This window comes from Pan paniscus, chromosome 3, assembly GCF_029289425.2.
Source record: "Pan paniscus chromosome 3, NHGRI_mPanPan1-v2.0_pri, whole genome shotgun sequence".
NCBI classification, from domain to species: domain Eukaryota; kingdom Metazoa; phylum Chordata; class Mammalia; order Primates; family Hominidae; genus Pan; species Pan paniscus.
The window spans coordinates 96,575,934-96,598,661 of NC_073252.2; the positions used below are offsets into that span (position 1 = coordinate 96,575,934).

The 22,728-nt window shown below is 41.4% G+C and overlaps 1 protein-coding gene across 3 annotated transcripts in view; it reads right to left on the minus strand.

Moving 5' to 3' along the window:
* Positions 1–22,728, minus strand: part of TSPAN5 (tetraspanin 5) — a 180,891-nt gene that overhangs the window by 38,280 nt on the left and 119,883 nt on the right. Inside the window, exon 1 of one of the 3 annotated variants that reach the window (XM_055111650.2) lies at positions 21,844–21,894. The exons of the other annotated variants lie outside the window; for them this stretch is intronic. Within the exon in view, the coding sequence (XP_054967625.1) occupies positions 21,844–21,879 (36 nt within the window). The 5' untranslated portion in view covers positions 21,880–21,894. Of the gene's footprint in view, positions 1–21,843; positions 21,895–22,728 lie in introns of those variants that run through there. 3 annotated transcript variants of the gene reach the window in all.

Below are 22,728 nucleotides of genomic sequence, written 5' to 3' on the forward strand. Positions count from 1 at the left end.
AACACATCTGAAATTGGGATGTATCTTAAAATCCATGGTATCTCATAATTTGTTTTTTCTCCCTTGATATAGAAAACAATGGAGTGTTTTGTAACTGGGGTGACACAGACTTGATGACACATTGTACAGAGCTGTCCACCCACTAAAAATCCAATGATCAGGACTGTGTGTAATTGGCCATGAGTAAAGATATGCTTCATCTTTATTATCAATAGCAACTCTCAATTTCCTTTCCAAACACTGAAAAGAGACAAGAAGTTTCAGTGCGATGGCAGCACACCGTTTATTTTACTAACATCTTGATTAAGTTAATGTGGGGAAAGTGGTCCTCTGAGAGGGGTATGCAGAGAAAAAAATGAGAGAGAGTGGTTATTTTTTAGAGTTCCAGGGAAATCTGAGACCTGCCCACTGGGCGAGGGCTTCACCGTTCTCAGCAGGGAGTTCCTGATACTTTGTAAGCAATCACTAATAAATCCAAACGGGACTTGGACAGATGGCAGGAGCAGAAAGAAAAGGGGACTGACAAAAGACAATTAGCTACTCCGAAAACATAGTAGTGTTTTTAAAAGCAGACCTTCCCGAAGCTCTCGACACTCATCTGACATTGAAGCAAGACAACACACAATACATTCTGAGCCCTATACAGAAAAGCATGTCCTTGATTTGGCAAGAACTGAAGACCCCTTTCTTCCTACCCCTTGCTCTTATAGGGGACTCCTTGGAAAGTGTTCAGAAAGATTTCTCGTTTCACTATCCCAACTGAAAAACCGTGCTCAGCCCTGGTCAGAGAGCTATTTCATTTTACATTTCAGATCCAAAACAAGTGAATCCCCAAATGACTCAATGGTACTTAGGACTCTGTAGCGCAAAAATAAAACAATTCAGCATGTTACTCTCATATTTATAGGTGCTGGGCGAAAGAGAACGACCACTGACAAGTGAGTGTACAGGCTCCCATGAGACCTAGGAAGCACAGAAGCACAGAGTTAAGGCTTTGACTTCAACACATTGACATCAAACACAACCCAGTGAAATGGCTGACTTTCCAATGCTGAAGCTCCTCATGGACAAATGTTTGGTTATTTTCCCTGATGCAGTATTCACGGTCCCTCCTGCTGCTGATGGGGTGGACATGTTCCTGCCGAAGGCCTCTGCCTGATCGCTAAGATTTGTTTTTATTACTTTCCAGGCATTGTGCTTAGTGCTTTGTGTGCAATGTCTCTTTAAAGCTTCACAACAATTTTACTCTGAAATAGGCGCTATTATTATCCCCTTTTTAGGAAAGAGGAAAATGAGGCTTAGAGAGTTTAAATAACTTGCTCAGAGGCACATAGCTTCTAAGCAGAGGAGCAGAGACTTGAAGAAGAGAAATACATGTTCTTAGCAGTCCTGATAAATTCCCCTTTGCCCCCATGATATAAAAAGTTGAGGCATTCAGGCTGGAATTACATGGTACATGATCAGCATATCATATATTCCTCCCCCAGCAAGCAAAGGGGTGTGGAAAAGGTAAAGAGAGATAAAAACCTTGCCTTCACATAAGAATTGGCTGTGGAACAGAAATTCCCCACTTTGGTGTCCACAATGGAGTTAAGCAAAAGAACAGAGAAATTCAATGGTGGGTCCACATTCTCCTTTTTAAATGAAGTTTTCGTCTCTCCTCTTGGCACTCTGAGACAACTTTTTTCATTCATGAGCCATATAAATAGCTTGGAAACCAATGGTTTTCCATAAAGAGGAGAGAGAAAAAAAGTAGGGATTTAAAGAAGACTCACAGACAATTTCCTTTATAATCTTGCTCCCATATCTCCTCCTTTGACTGTGACTTTCCAAACAAGGGTTTAAGAACTGGGAAAGAACACAATTTGAAGTTAAGGGAAACACTCAATACCTAAGCAAGCAAGTGGTGCAAGCCTGGGCCTCAACTTGATACATACCTTCAGTGCTACATCACTAGCAAATGTCCTCCCAATTATTCTCAGACCATATGTTTTGTTTTAAAATCAAGTTGTTCCAGTTCCCAATAATTAAACAGAGAAGAGCCAAAAAACAGAGACAGGCATGCAATACTTGAGGCACATTCAGTTTCCCCTTCCCACCTCCCAAAGAAAAGACAACCATAAACCACCAAACTGACCTCATTCTGAAACCCAGGGAGGCCCACTTGCAGGAAATAGCTGAGAACTCTTAAAGTCAACCCTTTATTCTTTTGAAATAGAAAAAAAATATATCTGAGGCATCTTATCTGAGGCATCTTCCCACATGGCAATATATGCAAATGTGCAGTACAAATGTTTATCAACCCAAATTTTGATGTTTTAAAATAAATAACAATAATTTTGCCAACATTTGTTGAATGCTAAGTATGGCTAAACTACAGCCACATGTTGCTTAATAAAGGGAATACGTTCTGAGAAATGTGTAGTTATGCAAACATCATAGTGTACTTACACAAGCCTAGATGGTATAGCCTATGACGCACCTAGGCTATATGGTATAGCCTATTGCTCCTAGGCTACAAACCTATACTGCATGTCACTGTACTGAATACTGTAGGCAACTGTAATACAATGGTAAGTATCTGGCATCCAAACGTATCTAAACATAGAAAAGGCATAGTAAAAACACAATATAATAATCTTATGGGACCACCATTGTATATGCAGTTGGCTGTTAACTGAAACATCATTATGCGGCACATGACTACTGTTTCAAACTGAGCTGCACTGGTAAGTGTAAAGTGCAGACTGAATTTTGAAAACTTAATATGAATAAAAGGAATGTAAAATATCTCATTAATATTTATTATCGATTACATCTTGACGTGATAACATTTTGGATATACTCGGTCAAATATTAAAATTAATTTCATTTCACTTTTTAAAGATAACTATGGAAAACGTAAACTACATAGGTGGTTTGCATTATATTTTTATAGAATAATGTTGGTACAAAGTATCCCACAACAATATCCCAGGCACTAGATATTGTTTTAATCCCCATTTTATAGATAAGGTAACTGAGGCTTAGAAATTTTAAGGCCAGGTGCGGGGGTTCACACCTGTAATCCCAGCATTTTGGGAGGCCAAGGTGGGCGGATCATGAGGTCAAGAGATCGAGACCATCCTGGCCAACATGGTAAAACCCCATCTCTACTAAAAATACAAAAATTAGCTGGACGTGGTGGTGCGCACCTGTAGTCCCAGCTACTTGGGAGGCTGAGGCAGGAGAATCGCTTGAACCTGGGAGGCGGAGGTTGCAGTGAGCCAAGATCGTGCCACTGCACTATAGCCTGGCGACAGAGCAAGACTCCGTCTCAAACAAAAAAGAAAAAAAAAGAAATTTTAAGTATTCCTCCCCAGATCATAAAGGTGCCTGAGCTACATTGCTCAGAAAATCTGAATCTTTAGCCCAAGACCAAAACTATTATACTTTCCTAATATGCACAGAATGTTTGTCCACAGAGCAAGCTCAGGGATGGAGAACTGTAATGAAACTCATGCCCTAAGTCTCTAAATTACTCTTTTAATTTCTAGGCATCAAAGGTATGTTTTCCCACCTAGGAATGAGAACAGCCCTCAGGCAGGCTGATGGAAGCCTTCAGGCATAGCAGAAGGACAGCCGGCAGAGCTGACCCTTGGGAACAGCTGGAGAGGAAAATGGCCCCAGCATGTGATGAGGGCGATTAGTTACCTCTGGAGGGACACATCTGCCCCACTTTTCTCTGAATTCTACGAAAGGAAGATCCTTTCCTCCCTATCTGGTGGTTTTCTTCCTTGCTGAACCTCCAACATTTTGAAATTGGTACAGTGCCTTATTCTAACTGGTATAAAAATGGATACTTCAAGAAGCCATTCATCCATTCATTTATAATCTGCAACAAATATTCTTGAGTTCCTATTTTGTACTAGACACTACTTTTCTCTTGGGATAAATGAAGGTAAGAAAACAGAAACAGTTCCTGCCTCCAATGAGCATACAGTCCAGTAAGAGAGAGAGAGAGTCCTCAAATAAAGAGTAAAACGTAAAATCATTCCTAATGGTGCTACAAAGGAGAAACAAATAAGGCCAAAGAAACTATAACAGGGGGATTTGACCTGGAGGGGCATCTGAAGGTTTCCCTGAGTGAGAAATGCGTACATGGAGTCCAAAGGATGAGAAGGAGTTAATGAGCAAAGAAAGGAGGAAGAGTGTTTCAGGCAGAGCAGAATGTACAAAGTCCCAGTAGAGAGAGAAGCATGACAAGTAAACAGGTCTAAAAGGCGATTGCTGTGGCTGGTGCACAGAGAATGGGGGAAGTGGGGAAGGTACGGCAGGTTTCCAATTAGAGACACGAGCAGGGGCCAGCCCATGCAGGCCTTGTAGCCCACCTTAAGGAATCCAGTCATTCTCCTACAAGTGCCAGGAAGCCATTTAAAGGCCAGCTATGTGTGGTGAGCAGGGGTGGGGTAGGCAGGCAGGTCTTTGCAGATCTGGGCTTTGGAAAAATGAGGATCTGGGCCGCAGAAAAGATTAGAGTCTGAGTGCATCTACAGTGACCAAAAGGAGGTGACTTTGGTAATACAGGCAAGATGTGATCATATCCTGGGCTGAAACACGGTGAAACGGACGGAATTGAGAGCTACTGAGAAGTAAAACTGACATTTTCAGTGGGGGTGGGAGGAAGGGGAAGGAAAAGGAAGTGTTAAGGATAATGCCTACATTTCTGGCATCTTCTACAGAGACTATGGCTCTTCAAAATTCCAAAGACTTACATCCCCTCTGACAGAAGTTATTCTCAGGTGCCAATTTCATAACTAGCTTGATCTAGTGGCACTTCTGAAGGACAGTTTTCTTTTCTGTGTATTTTGGCTGCTATCTGAATTCTCTTTGAAATAAATTTCAGTTTGTATACTTTTAAAAAACAAATTATTTAAAAATATACATATATTTCCAACACCCCTGCTACTTTTATTCATAAAAAGCAAATAGATAGATAGATAGATAGTATATATCAAGTTCCTAGACAATTCTTAAATTGACACTTTCAATCCTGTTTGCTTAAAAACATAGCAATTACATTGATGGCATCTGCCCAGGATCCTGTGAACAGACTCAAAATAACAGCACACAAGGTAAATATGATAGAGGAAAATAAAGATCAAGTCAATCTTCTTACCTAAATTGGAGTCACAAAAATATCATCCTAAATAACAATGAATGGAAAAAAACCCAACATTCTGATGAAGTCTTTAAGAAAATGTTAATCTCTGCCTGAATAAACAGGAGAAATGCATTTAAAAATTTAGCATAGAAGGGAGGCAAGGGGAGAAGTGCCATTAGGAAAGGTGTATTTTCCTGAAGCTGCAGCACCTGTACTCTGTATTATATATTTTCTGACACTTTAGTCTGAACAACACTCGTTTTAGCAGGGTCCACACAAATGTGCTAAATACTTATAATAACAAAATAAATGTCTTTATAGAGGAGGGACTTATTTCAGGAATAAAAAAACCTCTGGGGATAATTCTGGCCATGTCAAAGGAGTAACTGTGGGCTGGTGGAAAATTCAATATGCAGAAAGTCAATCCCAGTTTTCCCATTGGGTCCCCGTGTCCCAGTTTGTACATTCAAACTGTCCGGAGTCCTCATGGTAAGATGGCGTGACTGATAAAGCTCAAACTGTAAACAGGACATGTCCCATCCAGCCAGGGTCACCATCTCTCATGTCACTTCATCCTGATGGCCTCCTTTCAGTGTGGCCCGAGTGCACTCTGCCTGCTGAACCCTGACTCCAGTGCTACGTAGTTTCATGATCTTGGGAAAGGGTCTTCATTCATTTGGCAAATATTTATTGAGCATCTACCATGAGCAAGGAGGTCATCTAGGGGCTTTGGATAAACTGGGAAACAAAACAAAGTGACTGGTCTTGTGGGGTTGACATTCTAGTTGAAGTGTGCAGGAAGAGAAAGGCAATATAAAGAAACATAAGTGAGTAGATGCAGGGAATTTTTTAAAATGGGAAGTGCTGTGGAAAGAGATCAGTGTCAGGGGCTTGTCATGTGGCAGAAGACAGAGGAGGCACTGCAATATGAAAGCAGAGCAAACAACAGAGGTCTTCACTAAGAAAGTGACATATAAGCAAAAACACAAAAGAGGTGAAGGAGTGAATGGCAGGTGTCGGGGGAACAGCATTCCAGGGAAAGTCTGGAGGCACAGCCACCAAGTGGCTGCAAGACACAGCACAGAGGATGATAGAAGCCAGGTTGTTTCGGGCTTTGCAGGCTGTGGTGAGGACTCTGGTTTCTCCTGAGACAAAGAATCAGTGGAGGGTTTCTTGACTTCCTAGAGCTCTGGTGTCCTTACCTGTCACATGGAGATAAGGGCACCTCAGAACTGCACAAAGCAATTGTGTGTGTTGATGTGACCACATGAGCACTGAGTGCTTGGCAAGTATTGTCATTAATATCAGTTCCTGACCCCTTCCTGACACATTTCTCAACCTGCCCCTCCATCCCTGCCATCTACAACTGGTCAAAATGAAATGCAGCTTCACGTCCTGCCTCCTCCAAATACAAGAAAATATACTAGTTCACAGTGATCAGAGGCTCTCTCTCTCTCTCCCTCTTCTGAACTTCTGTATCACTTGCTGCATGTGCCCTTATTTGACATTTACACACACACACACCCAAACACAGAGGATTATGGAGGAGTGATGTGACCTGGGATTAGATAACAGAGATCAGTGATGGGGCCTGTGCTAACCAGAGAGCATGTGCTCACAGGAAGTGGCAGCATCCGGCCTCCCATTTATCTTCTCTCCTCAATTTCAGCTTGAGGGTCATTCCAGGAAAAATGTATACAGTATCCCATGCATTTAAAACAAACTAACACACTCTAGTCAGATACTCATATGGTACTTAATTTCACATCTTTTCCATTGCTTTTCTTAGCAACCTAGTTCATGAATTCTGGATGACTAGCCCCAGAACTTTTAAATCCACTAATTTTGATTAATTTAATTTCCGCATTAAAGAAGTTTCTCTCCATCAGGGCTTCTAGATGCATCTTTCCTCTCCGTAACCTTATTGCTCCTGGTTTTTGCAGGATATCCTGTGTGAATGGGTTTGGTTTCATTGTGCCTATTTTTTTACAGAATCCTTTCGGAAGAACGTGGGATACAAATGATAACCAATATTAATCGAGTTAGCTCCTCCATCTACATCCCCCTTTCTGAAAACTGGCCCTGCCCCAACAGGGGCTCCTGTATGCATATTTGTGGAGGATGGGCCTTCTCCCACTCTCTGGACAGATGAGTCACTAGGGTCAGACATATGACTCAGGAAGAGCTGTTCCACTGAATACCAGGCTGGGCCAGAGTCTCCCATTTCCCAAGAGTCTGGTATTGGACAAAGTGATTTTTCTCAGCCTAGTCTCCCTCATGCTAGAATAGACTAGGGGATATTATGTAGATATAGAAAGTAGAAAAGAGACCCAAAGTAGCTTATGTTCCTGACTGCTTCCAGCTTCTTATCCCGGGACCTGTGGTTGCACTCCTTATGCTGGGTTCCATGCAATCCCCTGGGCTCCTATTTTAAGTAAGCGCCTCTCATCTTAGCTAAAGCTACTTTGGGGGCATTCTGTTACATGCAGCCAAAAGCATTCTGCTATGGCTTGAGCACGGTTTGTCTGTCCTCACCAAAATGAATGTTGAAATTTGATCCCCAATGTGGTGGTGTCAGAAGGTGGGGCTTAGTGGGAGGTGTTTGGGTCATGGGGGCAGAGCTCTCATGAATGGCTTGCAGCTGTTCTAGAGGTAACTGAACACTTGTATTAACAGTAGTGAGTTCTTGCTCTCCTGAGACTGGATTAGTTCTCTGGGAATGAATTATTTCCCACAAGAGTTGGTTGGCATTAAGTGAGATTCCTTCTGCTGTTTGATCCCTCTTTGCACGTGTCTGTCTCCCCTTTGTGCATCTCACCATGTTATGATGCAGCATGGAAGCCCTTGCCAGAAACCAGGGCCATGCCCTTGAACTTCCCAGCCTGCAGAACCATGAGCTAAGTAAATGTCTCTTCTTTATAAATCACCCAGTCTCGGGTATTCTATTGTAGCAACACCACAAAACAGATTAAGACTGGTCCTAAGACATAAATAAGAGACCAGATCAATTGCTTTCATGCTTTAATCCTGTGACAAGCTTACAGTGAGCTACAAGACATGCAAAACAGGCATGAGACTGATGGTGCTCAGAGACTAATCATGCTCTGGCAGAGGGAAATTTCTTGCCAAATAACTGAATGGAGATACCAGTTGTTCTGAACTACTGGGCAAGATGTTGTTACTTGCTGTGTAAGGAATATATAATTCAGCCACACATCCACTTGCAGGAAAGAGCTGTCTGCTGCTTGCCTGTTGAACTATGGAAGCAGAATGATATGGCTAAAATCCACAGAATGGTTCCTGAAAAACACCACATAGCAGAGCCTGGGAAAGGGGTGAGGCAGGGGAGGAGGTCTATTTGGAGGTATCCAAGCATTTTTGGAACTGTGTTCTCTGTTTTCCCAGAGGATGAAAGGGCTCTTTGCCTTTGAACTTGCACTACACCAGGAGAAGGCCAGGCACCCCTCGAAGAAATATCTACAATCCAGGGACAGTCTTGTTTGGAAACTCTTTTGTTAGGGTTTGGAACTTGACATTTTGGCAAGGACTAGTCATCTGAGATGGGGAGGGGAGAGAAGGGAGGGCTGTGCAAGCAATCAAACTGATACTCTTCTTGGAAATTACCCAAGCAATGCAGGCACGTAAAAGGGAAAGTGAGGGATGAGCCATCCTCTTTTGGATGGAAACATGGAGGCTGCAAGTTTACAGCCCACTAATCTTTGCTTGTCTCAGTAAAAGAAAGGCTTGCACTATTCCATCTGTAACTCCCTGATTAGATAAATCCAAGGCTGAAAAACATACCAGAGAAATGTTCTGAAGGCTGAGAAGGACTGAGGAATAACTCAAGCACTTCAAATCAGAGGCATGAGAAGTAAGTTATCTATAGACAAACATCGGCCTTTGTAGGAATAAACTGCGGTTTGCATTAGACAGCTGAGTTATAAGCTCTCTCTAATGGTAGCTTCGAAAGTTTAATACTGTCAGATGCACACTGTTTTTATGTTGAAACATCTTGACTTTTTTTTTTTTTTTTTTAACTTTTCCTAGGCTCAAGTGATCCTCCCCCCTTTAGCCTCCAAAAGTGCTGGGATTACAGGCGTGAGCCACACCACACCCAGCCTATCCTGACATTTAAAAACAAGGTATGATAAAGGTTAATGCAAATAAAAACCAAAATAGAATTCTTCTTTAAGGTAAAAGTAGGATTATATCATTCAACTTATTTAATGAATATCTTCAGTATATACCAGCCACCATGCTAGGTGCCAGGGATAGAAGGGTGAAAAAGAAAATGGATATCTTTTCTTAAAGAGCTAATGGTCTGGTGGGAGTGGGTGGGAGATACATAAATAAAATGACAACTCAATTACAGAAATGGAGCATTCCCAGAGATGCACATGGGTTGCCACAGAAACTATGAGATCACTGCATGGGTCAGAGGAAGCTTCCTAGGAAGTGACACTTGAACTGTATTTTAAAGAGACGGCGATAGAAAGACTATCTCCTGTAGAGTCAACAGCTTATCCAAAAGGATCAAAGCCTGAAACAGCATGTCCCTTCAGGAACCTGCAAGTGGTTCCAGGGCTGGAGCAGAGAGAGCCAGACAAGGCACTAGGCAGGCTATGGTCCCGCACCAGTGGTAGCACCAGGGAACTTGTCAGAAATGCAAATTCTGAGGCAGCTCGAGACCTACTACATCAGAAACTCTGGGGGCAGGGCCCAGCAAGTTCTGTCTTCTTAACAAGCCCTGCAGGTAATTGTGACATGTGTTGAAGTTTGAGAACCTCTGGGCTAGAAGGGCTAAGGCCTGATCAGCATAGCTGTATGTGTTACGGGTACCAAGGGACCAACAAGCCATGGGAAGCCAACCAAGGATTTTAAGCAAAACAATTGATCAGATTTGCATTTCAGAAACATCTTTCCAGCACAGTACAAAGAATGAATTGAAGAGAGATGAGACTGCAGGTAGCAAGACAAATTGGGAGGCTACTAATTTGGTGAGAATGACATCAGCTGAAAAAGGAAGAGGCAGCCGCAGCAAGATGGAAACAGCAGATGAAAAGGCAGAGACTCTATGAACTCAGTGGCAGGAAGCAGCAGGGTACAAGGTTAAAACTATGGGCCTTTAGGTCCAGGTGCAATGGCTCAGTCTGTAGTCCCAGCACTTTGGGAGGCCAATGTGGGAGGATTGCTTGAGTCCAGGAGTTTGAGACCAGCCTGGGCAACACAGTGAATATAAAAAATAAATATGAAAATAAAATTAAAAAGATTAGCCAGGCGTGGTGCTATGTGTCTGTGGTCACAGCTACTTGGGAGGCTGAGTGGGAGGATCGCTTGAGCCCAGGAATTCAAGGTTACATTGAGGGATGATCACGTCACTGCATTCTAGCCTGAGTGAGACAGTGAGTCTGTTAGAAAGGAAAGGAAAGGAAAAACAAGAGGAAAGGCAAGGAAAAAAATGAATGGATGAAGGGGAATGTCCTGGGAGGTGAAGAAAAGAGCGCAGTCTAAGAAAACATCCCAGTTTTTAGCTTAAACAACTTGGCAGGCTTTTGGTGTCATTTACAAAGTTAGGAATACTAGAAGTGGAGAATATTTTGAGAGAAATATCAGTTTTAGATTTCAGTTTTAGGTGTTATTACCAAGACAGATGTCAGACACTGATGTGGAAAGATTCTGACTCTTGCACAAGGAAATCTGGGGGCTGGACAGCAGTTGGCGCTAGAGTCAAACTTGGCTTAGCATTCAGGTTCCACCATTACTGGCTGTGTGACCTTAGACAAGTAATTTAACTTGTCAGTCCTCTATTTCTTCCTCTACAAAACACAGAGACAAGTGGAATCTATCTCGTGGAGTCACTGGGAAGACTAAATGAGATAACGCATGTGCTCAAATAATGTGCTTAAAGTGTGTGGCACATGAAAAGGTGCCTGGCATATGCCTGGCTCAATAAATAACTGATTGTGGTTATCATTAAGGCCACATATAGTCTGGAGGAAAGAGGATCAAGGCATTGTCTTAGAGATCATGAAGATGTATGGGGCAGCGTACAGAGGAGACCAAAAGGGGAGATTCAGAAGAATTAGATAAAAGGGCAGCAGGAAACCAAGAAAGAGGTGCCACCAAAGCCCATAGAGCAATTACACATTAAGTAGGGGAAGGGGCCAGCTCTACTAAGCAAAGGGGTGGCAACAGTGGAGACTGTTTGTGTTCCGTTAAGTGAAAATTAAAACATAGAGCAACAAGAAAGCATTAAAAAAGTAACTTCCCTCAACTCAAATGAGTCCAGCATGACCACCAGACACTGGGCATTGTGTGGCTAGGTAAGATGAGTTGGGAGGCACGGAAACTGCCAAAAAGGAACTCAGGACTGGCCTGGGGGCACCTCTGTAATATCTGGAAATATCCGTTACCTTACGTAGGAGACAAAAGGGAGGCAGTGTTACACAATGTGTTCCAAAGACCATCAGACGGGGAGTCAGGAGCCCCCAGGTGTAGTGGCGAGCTGCAGAGTAACTGTGTGTGACCTTGGTCAAGTCACTGAATGATAGTCTCCTCAAGTGTAAATGGGTAATAACACCTGCTGCAATGTCACAAGACTGTGACTGTCAAACACAGGGAAGACATTTGGAAAAGAATATGTTGCATAGATACAGGATAAATTAAAATACCACCTTTTATCCATTTGTTAAAATAACAGAGATATAACGCTGCAGTTATGGCTGTGTCATCTGGTACCTGCACTGCCTTTAGAAGGCAGCACAGATTAGCCATTCATGGAATCAGTACTTATCTGGTGCCTATTTCCAGAATAGTTTGTGTGGGGAGACAATTCTCACATCTACACTTTTTTTGGGGGCAGGGTGGTGGGGATAGAGTCTCGCTCTGTCGCCCAGGCTGGAGTGCAGTGGCGCAATCTCGGCTCACTGCAACCTCCACCTCCCCGGTTCAAGCGATTCTCCTGCCTCAGCCTCCTGAGTAGCTGGGATTACAGGTGCGTGCCACCACGCCTGGCTAATTTTTGTATTTTTAGTAGAGACAGGGTTTCACCATGTTGGTCAGGCGGGTCTTGAACTCCTGACTTTGTGATCCACCTGCCTCGGCTTCCCAAAGCACTGAGATTACAGGTGTGAGCCACCTTATCAGCAAGGCACTGACATTACAAGTGAGTCCTTCATTACTATCTTTTCAAGAAAATTTGAACAGCAGATAGCCTTGAAAGATGCAGTGTTTCTTTACAGAGCAAGGGTCAGGGAGGCTTACTGCCCATTATAAAAGATCGGAGTTCCCTAAGTTCAGGGTTCCTCTCCTAGAATACAACTCACTATGTATCACCGGGCCCTCTCTGCACCACCCTGTAAGAATTAGGGCTCAGGGAAAGTGTACAAAAATATTGATCCTCTGGTTCCTGGCATTGCTGTGATTAATAAAGTCCTATGTGTCTGCCCCAGCAGTGTGATGCCTTCTGCCAGGATTTGTGACACTGTGGCAGGATAACTTGTTTGCTGGCATGCAGGGTGAAATCTCAGACCCTTCACAGTCCTTGACATTCAGTGTTATTGTTCCACAGAAGAGTTTGGTGTCTTAGATTGTTCTCCAGCTCCCTGGCTTGCTTCAGCTTGCCCTGTGGGATGTCAGCGCCATCAGAGCTGAGGAGGCTGCTGAGATATTAATAGCTATTTTTAAAACACTTATCACAAATGCTCTCTCTATGCCTATATATCTGTGTGTGTTTTTGAATTTTATTTTGTTTTTGTGGGTTCTGTTTTTTTTGTTTGTTTCACTGATGAAATCTTTCTTTTCTAAGAAACACAGGACATTTATACATTTAAAGAAGGGGAAAGTGACTGTTATTAAACAGATGTCTGTGCTACAGTCAATATATCATTCTTTCACTTTAAAGTGTTCTAATTTAACTGTAAATATTAAAAGTTCCTAAGAAATAACTCCATGTTTCAGGTACATTTTAGTAAACATCTTGCCTTTGAAATAATTGAAATGCCAGGAGAATGTAACTTCAAAGCTTCAGACATTGTACAGAATGAGCTGAATGGTGTTTCCTACACTTACACGCTCCCGTGGCCTATGTGCCCAACCCCCACATTAGGCAAATCCACTACAGAAAACTATACTCAGAGTACACTGACTTCTTGTTAGAATTCGGAAAGCTTCTTTAAAATGAAACCTGATTGATAACATTAGCAACAAAGTCATCCAAGAAATCATCTCTGAGAACCTCAAGTCCACGCTGAAACAGGAAGTGAATTTTCTCCTGGTGGGCCTTTTGAAATAAATGCTCCATCTTAAAAATGCCAGGACCCTTCTTAATAGCTATCACAGAAGTTATACCTCCGATCAAATCAACCATTTACAAAAAGAATGATGACAGGTGCCTTCACTTCAAGCTCTGTTTTCATATTTCCATACCCATGTTTAAAATCCCCTTAATAGTTGCACTGAACTGACGTCATCTTTCTGATGATTTATAAATTCAATCAAAACCTAAAACATCTTGAGAGATGAATGCAGGATGCATGGGGCATAATCAGGAGATCCCAATCCATTGATTATCATGTGAAAGAAGGCACAGAGGCAATTAGTCCTTTGTTGTGGATGACAAATAACCTCCACATAAAATGTTCTATACACTGAGGCATCTTTGATCCATCTTACTGGCTCAGTGACTCACAAAGGAGGAAGGAGGGGGGATGTCTGAAAACAAAAGGGCAGCCTGACGACACCATTTAGTTATTTATTCTGTATGTTCAGCTCAGTTTTTCCTCTTTCCAACTTTTCATGACACTATAAAAAGAAATGGAATGGATTCCTTTCAACCAAGAACATCAGCACTGCATACTAAGAAGTAAAGTACTGGCTTAACACAGAGCCCACAGAAGCCACCGAATATCAACCTCTCTCCTTAGTTAGGTATTTTTAACGAGGAAAATGGTTTTTGACAAATCATTCTTTTATATGTTCTTTTATATAAGACTTTACTGCACAGACTCTTGGAAATTAATTTACATATAAGACAAACTATTCACAGCTTCAAGAGAGAAGGCTGGGTTCTCAACAAGCACTGCCTTGGAAACTATCCATGTGTGTGCACTCTGGAATTTTCCTTTTCTGTTAGAATTGTTTGGAAGAGTCTCCTGATGAACAACAGCATGAGGGATGTGAATAAGCGTCCCTTATTTCCTCTGGTTTAAAGACATCCATAACTTTTTGTTCTCTGAATAAAAGTGGCATGACATTAAAGTGAGTTGAAGATATAAAAGCATGTGCTAGAGATCAGCAAGCTTCTAAAATGATTTACTAATTCAGATGAATATTAAAAAATCAACATGGAAATAAAAATTATGGTTTTTTTTTGAGACAGAGTCTCCATCTGTCGCCCAGGCTGGAGTGCAGAGGCGCGTGCTCGGCTCACTGCAACCTCTGCCTCCCGGGTTCAAGTGATTCTTTTGCCTCAGCCTCTTGAATAGCTGGGATTGCAGGTGTGCACCACCACACCTGGCTAATTTTTGTATTTTTTAGTAGAGACAAGGTTTCGCCATGTTGGCCAGGCTGGTCAACATGAACTCTTGGCCTCAAGTGATCCACCTGCCTCGGCCTCCCAAAGTGCTGGGATTACAGGCATAAGCCACCGTGCCCAGCCTTTATCTTTAAAAATTAAGAGGACTGCTAATTTCCTGAAGTTAAAACAGAAAGTATAAAGGGACCATACAAATTATAAATAGTGACACAGCCAAATGAGCCTGACCTCTGATGACAAACCTTGGTTCAAATCTGGGCCCCAGCATTTAATGGATGTGGCCTGGGCAAGCTGACACTCTCAATTTTCTCTCCCATAAATACAGACTATTGCCTAGCATTCACATAGCATTGATATGAGGATCAATGAGTTAAGGTATGTGTTTTATGTATAGTAGGCACTCAATAAACACACTATTATTGCCATTAAAAGTGTAATTAAAAAGTCTCTTACCTAAGCACAACATAAGGTCACTTTTCAGATAACAAAAAGAAACTATCACATCATCTGTGCATTGTTCAGTTAATCTAGCAGATTTGTATCAGAACTGAAATAGCATATACTATGGGGAAAAAAGATTGCAAAGAGGACCTAAAATCCTTTTTTCCTTTTGCAAGAAACTTCTTTTCATTTTTGATACAAGATTTCATTTAAAGCTGTTTAACCGGAGAGGGTCGCCATGGGAAAGTAAACCGCTGACAGAAAATATTAGGTTCACATTAATTTACAACGGTAGCATAATGCTTATGAAAAATAAGCTGGCTGGAAGCCCACGGTTTGCCCTTGAGCCTCAGTCAGCAGGGAAGTTTTGTGCAATATGATTAGTAAATGAGGAGACCCTAGGTGATTAATTAGTGCTCCATGTCAATCCTATCAGACAGGCTTTCAGCCAGTAACGTAAATAAGCCACCTGATTTTAAACTTCCTCCTCTTAAAACTGACGTCCATGTGAGCATGACTTTGCCAAACACTTAAATATTGAAGGAAGATTTCCTCCAAATCTCCTTTAAGACAAATCCTGCTTCCTTTGACACACACTTTAGCTCTGGTAAATGGCAGACTAGATGGGAAAGAATCTAAATAAGGAAGCTTGTCTGCGAATTCTGAGTACTGAATTAACAAAACTCATTTCATAAGTCCCTATTAACTGTTCAATGCTCAAAAGAGAAAAATCTGACTATAAATAGATTTACCGCCTACACCTGTGTACCAGTAACTTTTCCCAGACTTTACTATGCAGTTATGTTTTTAAAAATCTTTTTCCTGTGTGTCATTAAATTGTTAATGATCTGTTTTTTATCTATAATTTCCTAGATATTTCTGATATGTATTTTATCAAGGTATTGTCCCAAGAGAGATGTTTCTATGGCCAGGTCTGTTAGTTTACGTAGCTGCACAGCCACTTCTCTGGTATCTATTACTATTTCAGTCAAGCTTCTTAAATTAGATTTAAAAGGGAAAGAAACAGCTTTCCTAAATTAAATCAGTTCCTTTAAATGAGGTTGACCCTTGAGTAGGTAATTTGTGTAAACATAAAATGGGTCCTGCTCTTCCTGAAATCTTATCACTAGGTTCTCAAAACTGGGCTCCAAATGTGAGATGTGGTGTACAGCAGGTCTTCGAGAAATGTCATTTTGTTCAATGTCGTTTCCTTCAGTAACATTGATGAGAGGCCGGGGCCACTGTGCAGAGTTTGCACATTTGCCCCACGTCTGCACGGGTTTTCTTTGGGTACTCTGGTTTCCTCCCACATCCCAAAGATGTGTGCATTAGGTGAACCGAACTGAAGTGTCCACACGGTCCCTGTCTGAGTGAGTGTGGATGTGTGATGGAATGGTGTCCTGTCTAGGGTGGGTCCCTGCCTTGTGCCCTGATATGCCAGGACAGACTCCAGCCACTCTCAACCCTGAACTAAAATCATGGAATCATTGAGTAAATAATTATTTTGTTTTTATTAATCCTTTGTCTTGTTTTCGAGACAGAGTCTTGCTCTGTCCCCCAGGCTGGAGTGCAGTGGTGAGATCTCGGCTCACTGCAACCTCCACCTCCTGAGTTCTGTATATATAGCTCACATTTATTTCAATGTTTAATATTAAAAGTGTTTTGAATCTTTACTTAGTTTGCTGATGTTTTTGTGACCAGAAATATGTCCTAGCAACTTCAACTTTTGTCTGTATCAAGTAGCCTATGGTAAAATTAGATTTCTTATACATACATGTCATTTTGCTTAAAGTCACAGTTTCCAAATAGATGATATTAAGTGAGGACTTACTGTATCTGTATAATTAAGATATAAGTATCCCATTCTTGTCTGTATACTATTTTCTCATTGTAGATGAAAGGCTCTATATGAATAAAATACTGCATATAAATATCCTCACATATAGAATCTACAGATCACCGTGTACATACACAGAAACATCAAAGGTGTCCTAGGCTATAAAGTGCAGGTCTCATAGGCTAAAATCATTAACTGTTACATGCTGCAAAGGTCCAAGGTTTAAAGATATCAGGCTGGGTCTCATCAGAAAGGAGGCTGATTTTTGCTCAAACACTGTTAGAACTGAAAGGAGCCTCTGAGGCCCAACAAAGTCAAGTCAGGAAACAGGAAAATTGAGAATCTCCATTTAGAAGCCAGAATACCAATCTCAACCTAATGTCATTCTTTTTCACATACACAAGAAATCCAAGGCAGGCCAGGTGAAAACATCTGAACTAGATAGTAGTCATGGCGAGAGGCAACCCGCTCCCGAGGGTAAACACACAAACTCTAATTCTACGGCTTTCAAATGTCAGCACAAAGGTAAGGAAGCATCCAAGACACCAGGCAATTTTCTAACAAATACCTCTGAGGGCTTCAGTGGGCAGGACATCCTGCTATGTTCACAGGTTGATAAATGATGGCACAATGGAGTTCATGCCCTGATGGTACTTATCATCTCACCATAGAGATAAGTTATGAATCAATAATGAACCTAAATGCCAATTTGCAGTAAATGCCATAAATGAGACTGAGAAAAAATAAGTTCAGAGAAGGCCACCAGATGCCAAGATGAGGGAAGATTTCATGAGGGGGTACAGGTCTCAAGGGGGGTGGAGGGTAGAATTCTAAGAAATGGAGATGGAAGGCCTTCTAGACCACTGTTTTTTAAACAGGTTGCAACTTGCTTGATATCACAGTTTAATGGCCATTTTCTTCCTCAATGAAATGGAATAGAATGCTATAGCATGTGGCAAGATAAAGTACTATTTCATGAAGCTTTTTAGCCTCATGTAAATTGTATTGGTTGTTCTGCTTCATGAAAAATGAAGAGTGAGGTTTTGTATTTGGCTGGAAAATAAGAACTCAGTTATGAGGTGATTCCAAGGCAGCATCTAAAACATAGCATCAAAGAATCTGGATTTTGTACTGTTTTTTGCCTTTTTAAAGCTTTATTGACATCGACTGTGCTTAGTATCTCACACACATGATCTCACTTAATTGTAACCACCACTCTTTGAGTTGGGTATTATTACCTCCATTATAGAGAAGGCAAGTGAGAATCAGACAGGTTATATAACCAGCCCATAAAATGAAGCCAGGTCTTTTGAATCCAAAGCTCATAATGTTAAAAAGGACACAAAAGAAAATTATGAAATGATCAGAGCTGGGCTTTAGGAATATTAATCTTGCACCTTCAAAGAGTTACACTGAATAGACATTAGACAACTATATCATTAGAGAGGTTTCTTTTGATCACTCAATTTAGATATAAAATCAATTTAAATACACTCCAAATTCTAGGCAAAAATCACACCCAAACCAAGAGTTAAAACTGCTCTTAACGACCCTAAAAATATTTCAGTGAAGGTTCTTATTTCTCAATAGCTATATTAATATCCCCTTACTTCATTCTGCAGCCATGAAGCTAATGACTTATCATTTGAAAAATGCTTTGAAGAAAATATGAAAATAGGTGGAAATGCAGAACTCTGCCTAAAGCAGAAATGTTAACATAAAAGAAGTAACCCACTGCTTTTCTCAGACTGACTCGCCCCAGCCCTCTGTTCTCACCCCTACATGCTCTGTCTGATCCTACCTACCTCCGGGAACAACTGTGAGGACTAACGGTGTAATCTATGAAGTGCACAGGGCTCCCTGGAAAAGCATGGCTGTTAAAAGCCCGGATGTCATCACTAGAGGCAGCTGAGAGAACATGCCAACAGTCGACTGCTAATATAAAAATGTAAAAAAGAAATAACAGTAGACGGGATAATGTTGTGTCTAATTTAAAGAGGAAAAAAGAATTCAGAAGTAGCTATTTCTGATGAATATGAAATACCTGGGTATTGAGCAATGAAAGACAAATATTCTTCCTCTCTTTTCTGTTGAAAGCATCCCTCACAATAAGAATCAAAAAAGCTCCTCCACATACCCAGAATAACCCAATTGCTCAACAGGCAGAGAGACCAGAAGGGTAAAGTGTTCCTCTGTCCGGCATATGAGCTGGATAGAGAAATGTACACTAAATACCCTGCAAATCAGAAAAGCCAGCTGTGCACAGGATTATGCTCTTCTTCATACACTCTGAACCATCTATTCAATGGTTATGGACTAATATATGAACCCTCTTTAAAAGAAAAAAGTCATAGATCCTCAAGGTTGACATAAGTTATTATTTATTAAAATATTCCTTAAATATGCAGAAATAGAAGACTGGTATAAAACCCCAAGCAAATTTATATATCAACTAAAAAGAATACTATCAAGCCAACAGAACTGAAACTAGCCAAAATAATTAAATGTAACAGATGATTTTTTTTTTTTTTTTTTTTTTTTTGCTGTCACTAAAACACTGATGTAGGCATCCAGTCTAGTTCTATATTTAATCTGCTTCGGTATTTTAACTTTCACAAATGTTTACATAGAGAATACCTGTTTACATAATTATATTGAACAAAACAGCAAAAAATCTAGAGGACAGACTGGGATGATTAGACCTCATACTTAACCCAAAGTCAGCCATACTTAACCCAGGTGTCACAATAACTCTACAAAGCTCTCTTACTAACTTGAACAGAGTTAGTATCAGAGCATTATTGAAATTTACATTAAATAGGTGTCTCATTCAATCAGGTAGAAATGAAAAACAGGAACTTTTTTTATTGTACATTTACCAGCTATGCTCACTACTATAAAGTATTCTGCAAGGTGTATGTACAAGGGCTAGCTAGACCTGCCCACCACTCTGCTGGAAATGGGGGGAGGGTACTGACTGCTCCCATTTTAGTATGACCATACTGCAAACAGCTTTTCATTTATCTCATTCAGTCTTCACAAAAGGGGAGAGGTACTGTTATTATTCACATTTAACAGGTGAGGAAACAGTTAAGTGACTCACCCAAGGTCACATGGATTGACAGTGGTAGAGCCAGGATGCAAAACAAGGAAGCCTTACTTACTCCAAACTCCAAGCTCTGTACCACAAATGCTTCTTGACCACCGTAAATCCCTGTGTGGCACGCTGTGATACCACATGGCCCCATCCACCCACTGAAAACACACACACAGATGCAGGTCTGCCCTTACATCCAAGCATTCATTTATAATGTGGTTGACCACATGACCCCAAAGATGCTAACACTTCTAACTGCCTACTACATATCTTCATTTGGTTACTACTCATTCAACTAAGGCATGTGCCCTCGAAAATCAATGAAATTAGAGACTTTTCTTTCCAGCTGGAAGGGTGTAGCAAGCCTGATTTGAAAATTATTACAACTGCTTCCACAGGGTAAAAAACTGCCCGAAGTGGGCATTGAGTTTAAACACTATATCCTCGTCATTAATAAAAACAAGAGCTAACATTTATTGCATCCTTACAATGGAACTGGCACAGTTACGAACTTGTGTCATTTCAATAAAGTTTCACAACAACCACTGAAGTAAACACCACATCGTCACTTTCCAATTGTGGAAACTGAGCTTACGAGACATTAAGTAGCCTGGACTAGAGTTGCTACCTACCTAGTGACTGGGAAAACCCCGATTCAAACCCAGGCATCTGACTCCAGAATCCCGACCACTCCAAATGCAGGATGAGAAGATCTATTGGCAATACAGTTTCTCCTCACTGCGTCTCAGAACTTGGGGATTCAGTTTCATTTAGACTTCTGAAGCCAGTTTAATCTCTAACCTACTCATCTTGTTTGGTTGGTTAAGAGATGTTATACAGCCACAAAATAACACAAGATCTGTAATAATTCAGAATCTTTTGGCTTTGAGACCAAAAACTGCTGTAATCCTAAAAAGAATCACCAATTAAAAACTAAGATTTTGAGTATGTTCAAGCAAAAGAATCTACACTGCCACAGAAGCACAAAACCCAGCTTTGGTCAGAAAGCTAGACCACAGTTTCTGCAGCCTTGACTTCAGACTCTGAGTTCCTTGATGTAGGTGTTGTATCTTGGACATGGCACCTGGCAGGAAAAAGATGGTGAAATGACTGAGCATCAGGCATGGGCCTACTCTGCTGTTGTTCACCAGGCCATCACCTGACTGGGTAGGCAGAAGGGCCTGCACACACATTGCCAGGAGCTAACAAGGTCACTGGGACCAGAGCAAACGAGAGACAGTGAGCACATCCTGAAATGGCCAGAGATGCTCAGGGATGAAATGTCCCCTAGACACTGAGAAAGTGATAATGGTGAACTTTTGTTGCTCACCGCCTGTGCCAGGAGCTATAGGTGCCTTCTGTACATGACTAACTGTCATCACACTGTGAAGGAGACAATGATATCCCCATCATACAAATGAGGAAACAGGCTCAGAGGCAACACAGCTCTAGAAAGCAGCTTGATTAAGGCCAGGGCTCCCTGAAGCCACAGTGGAAAAGCCACAGCCGTTTCCACTTTCCTAGAGGCACACTCCACCCCACCTGCACTTCGGCCATGAAAGTTGAAACAAAGTGACGGGATGTGCATTGGACTTGGGAATAAGGGAATGGGAGCTAAACTGAGGCACAGATATTTAGAATCAACAAGGATTTTAGAGGTTGTCTAGTCTAGTTTTTTCATTTGCAGAGTAAACTGAGCAGTTATTAGATTGACTTAAGATTACACAACATATACACACATAATACACACACACACACACACACACACACATTTAGAAACAGGATCTTACTCCATTGTCCAGACTGGAATGCAGTGGCAAGATCATAGGTCACTGCTGCCACAAACTCCTGAGCTCAAGCCATCCTCCTGCTTCATCCTCCTGAGTAGCTGGGACTAGGGGCATGTGCCACCATACCCGGCTAAATGTTAAAATTTTGTTAAAAGACGGTCTCACTATGTCGCCCAGGCTGGAGTATACTGGCATGACCATACCTCACTGCTGCCTCAAACTCCTGGTATTATATAATCTTTCTGCCTCAGCCTTCTGAGTAGCTAGGATTACAGGCACACTTTTCTATTTTTATTTATTCTTTTTTAAATTATACTTTAAGTTCCGGAGTACATGTGCAGAACTTGCAGTTTCGTTACATAGGTATACACATGCCATGGTGGTTTGCTGCACCCATCAACCTGTCACCTACATTAGGTATTACTCCTAATGCTATCCCTCCCCTACCCCCTACCCCACGACAGGCCCCAGTATGTGATGTTCCCTTCCCTGTGTCCATGTGTTCTCCTTGTTCAACTCCCACTTATGAGTGAGAACATGCAGTGTTTGGTTTTCTGTTCTTGTGATAGTTTGCTGAGAAAGAGGATTTCCAGCTTCATCCATGTCCCTGCAAAGGACATGAACTCATCCCTTTTTATGGCTGCATAGTATTCCATAGTGTATATGTGCCACATTTTCTTCATCCAGTCTATCACTGATGGACATTTGGGTTGGTTCCAAGTCTTTGCTATTGTGAATAGTGCTGCAATAAACAAACATACATGCATCTTTATAGAATGATTTATAATCCTTTGGGTATATACCCAGTAATGGCACTGTTGGGTCAAATGGTATTTCTAGTTCTAGATCCTTGAGGAATCGCCACACTGTCTTCCACAGTAGTTG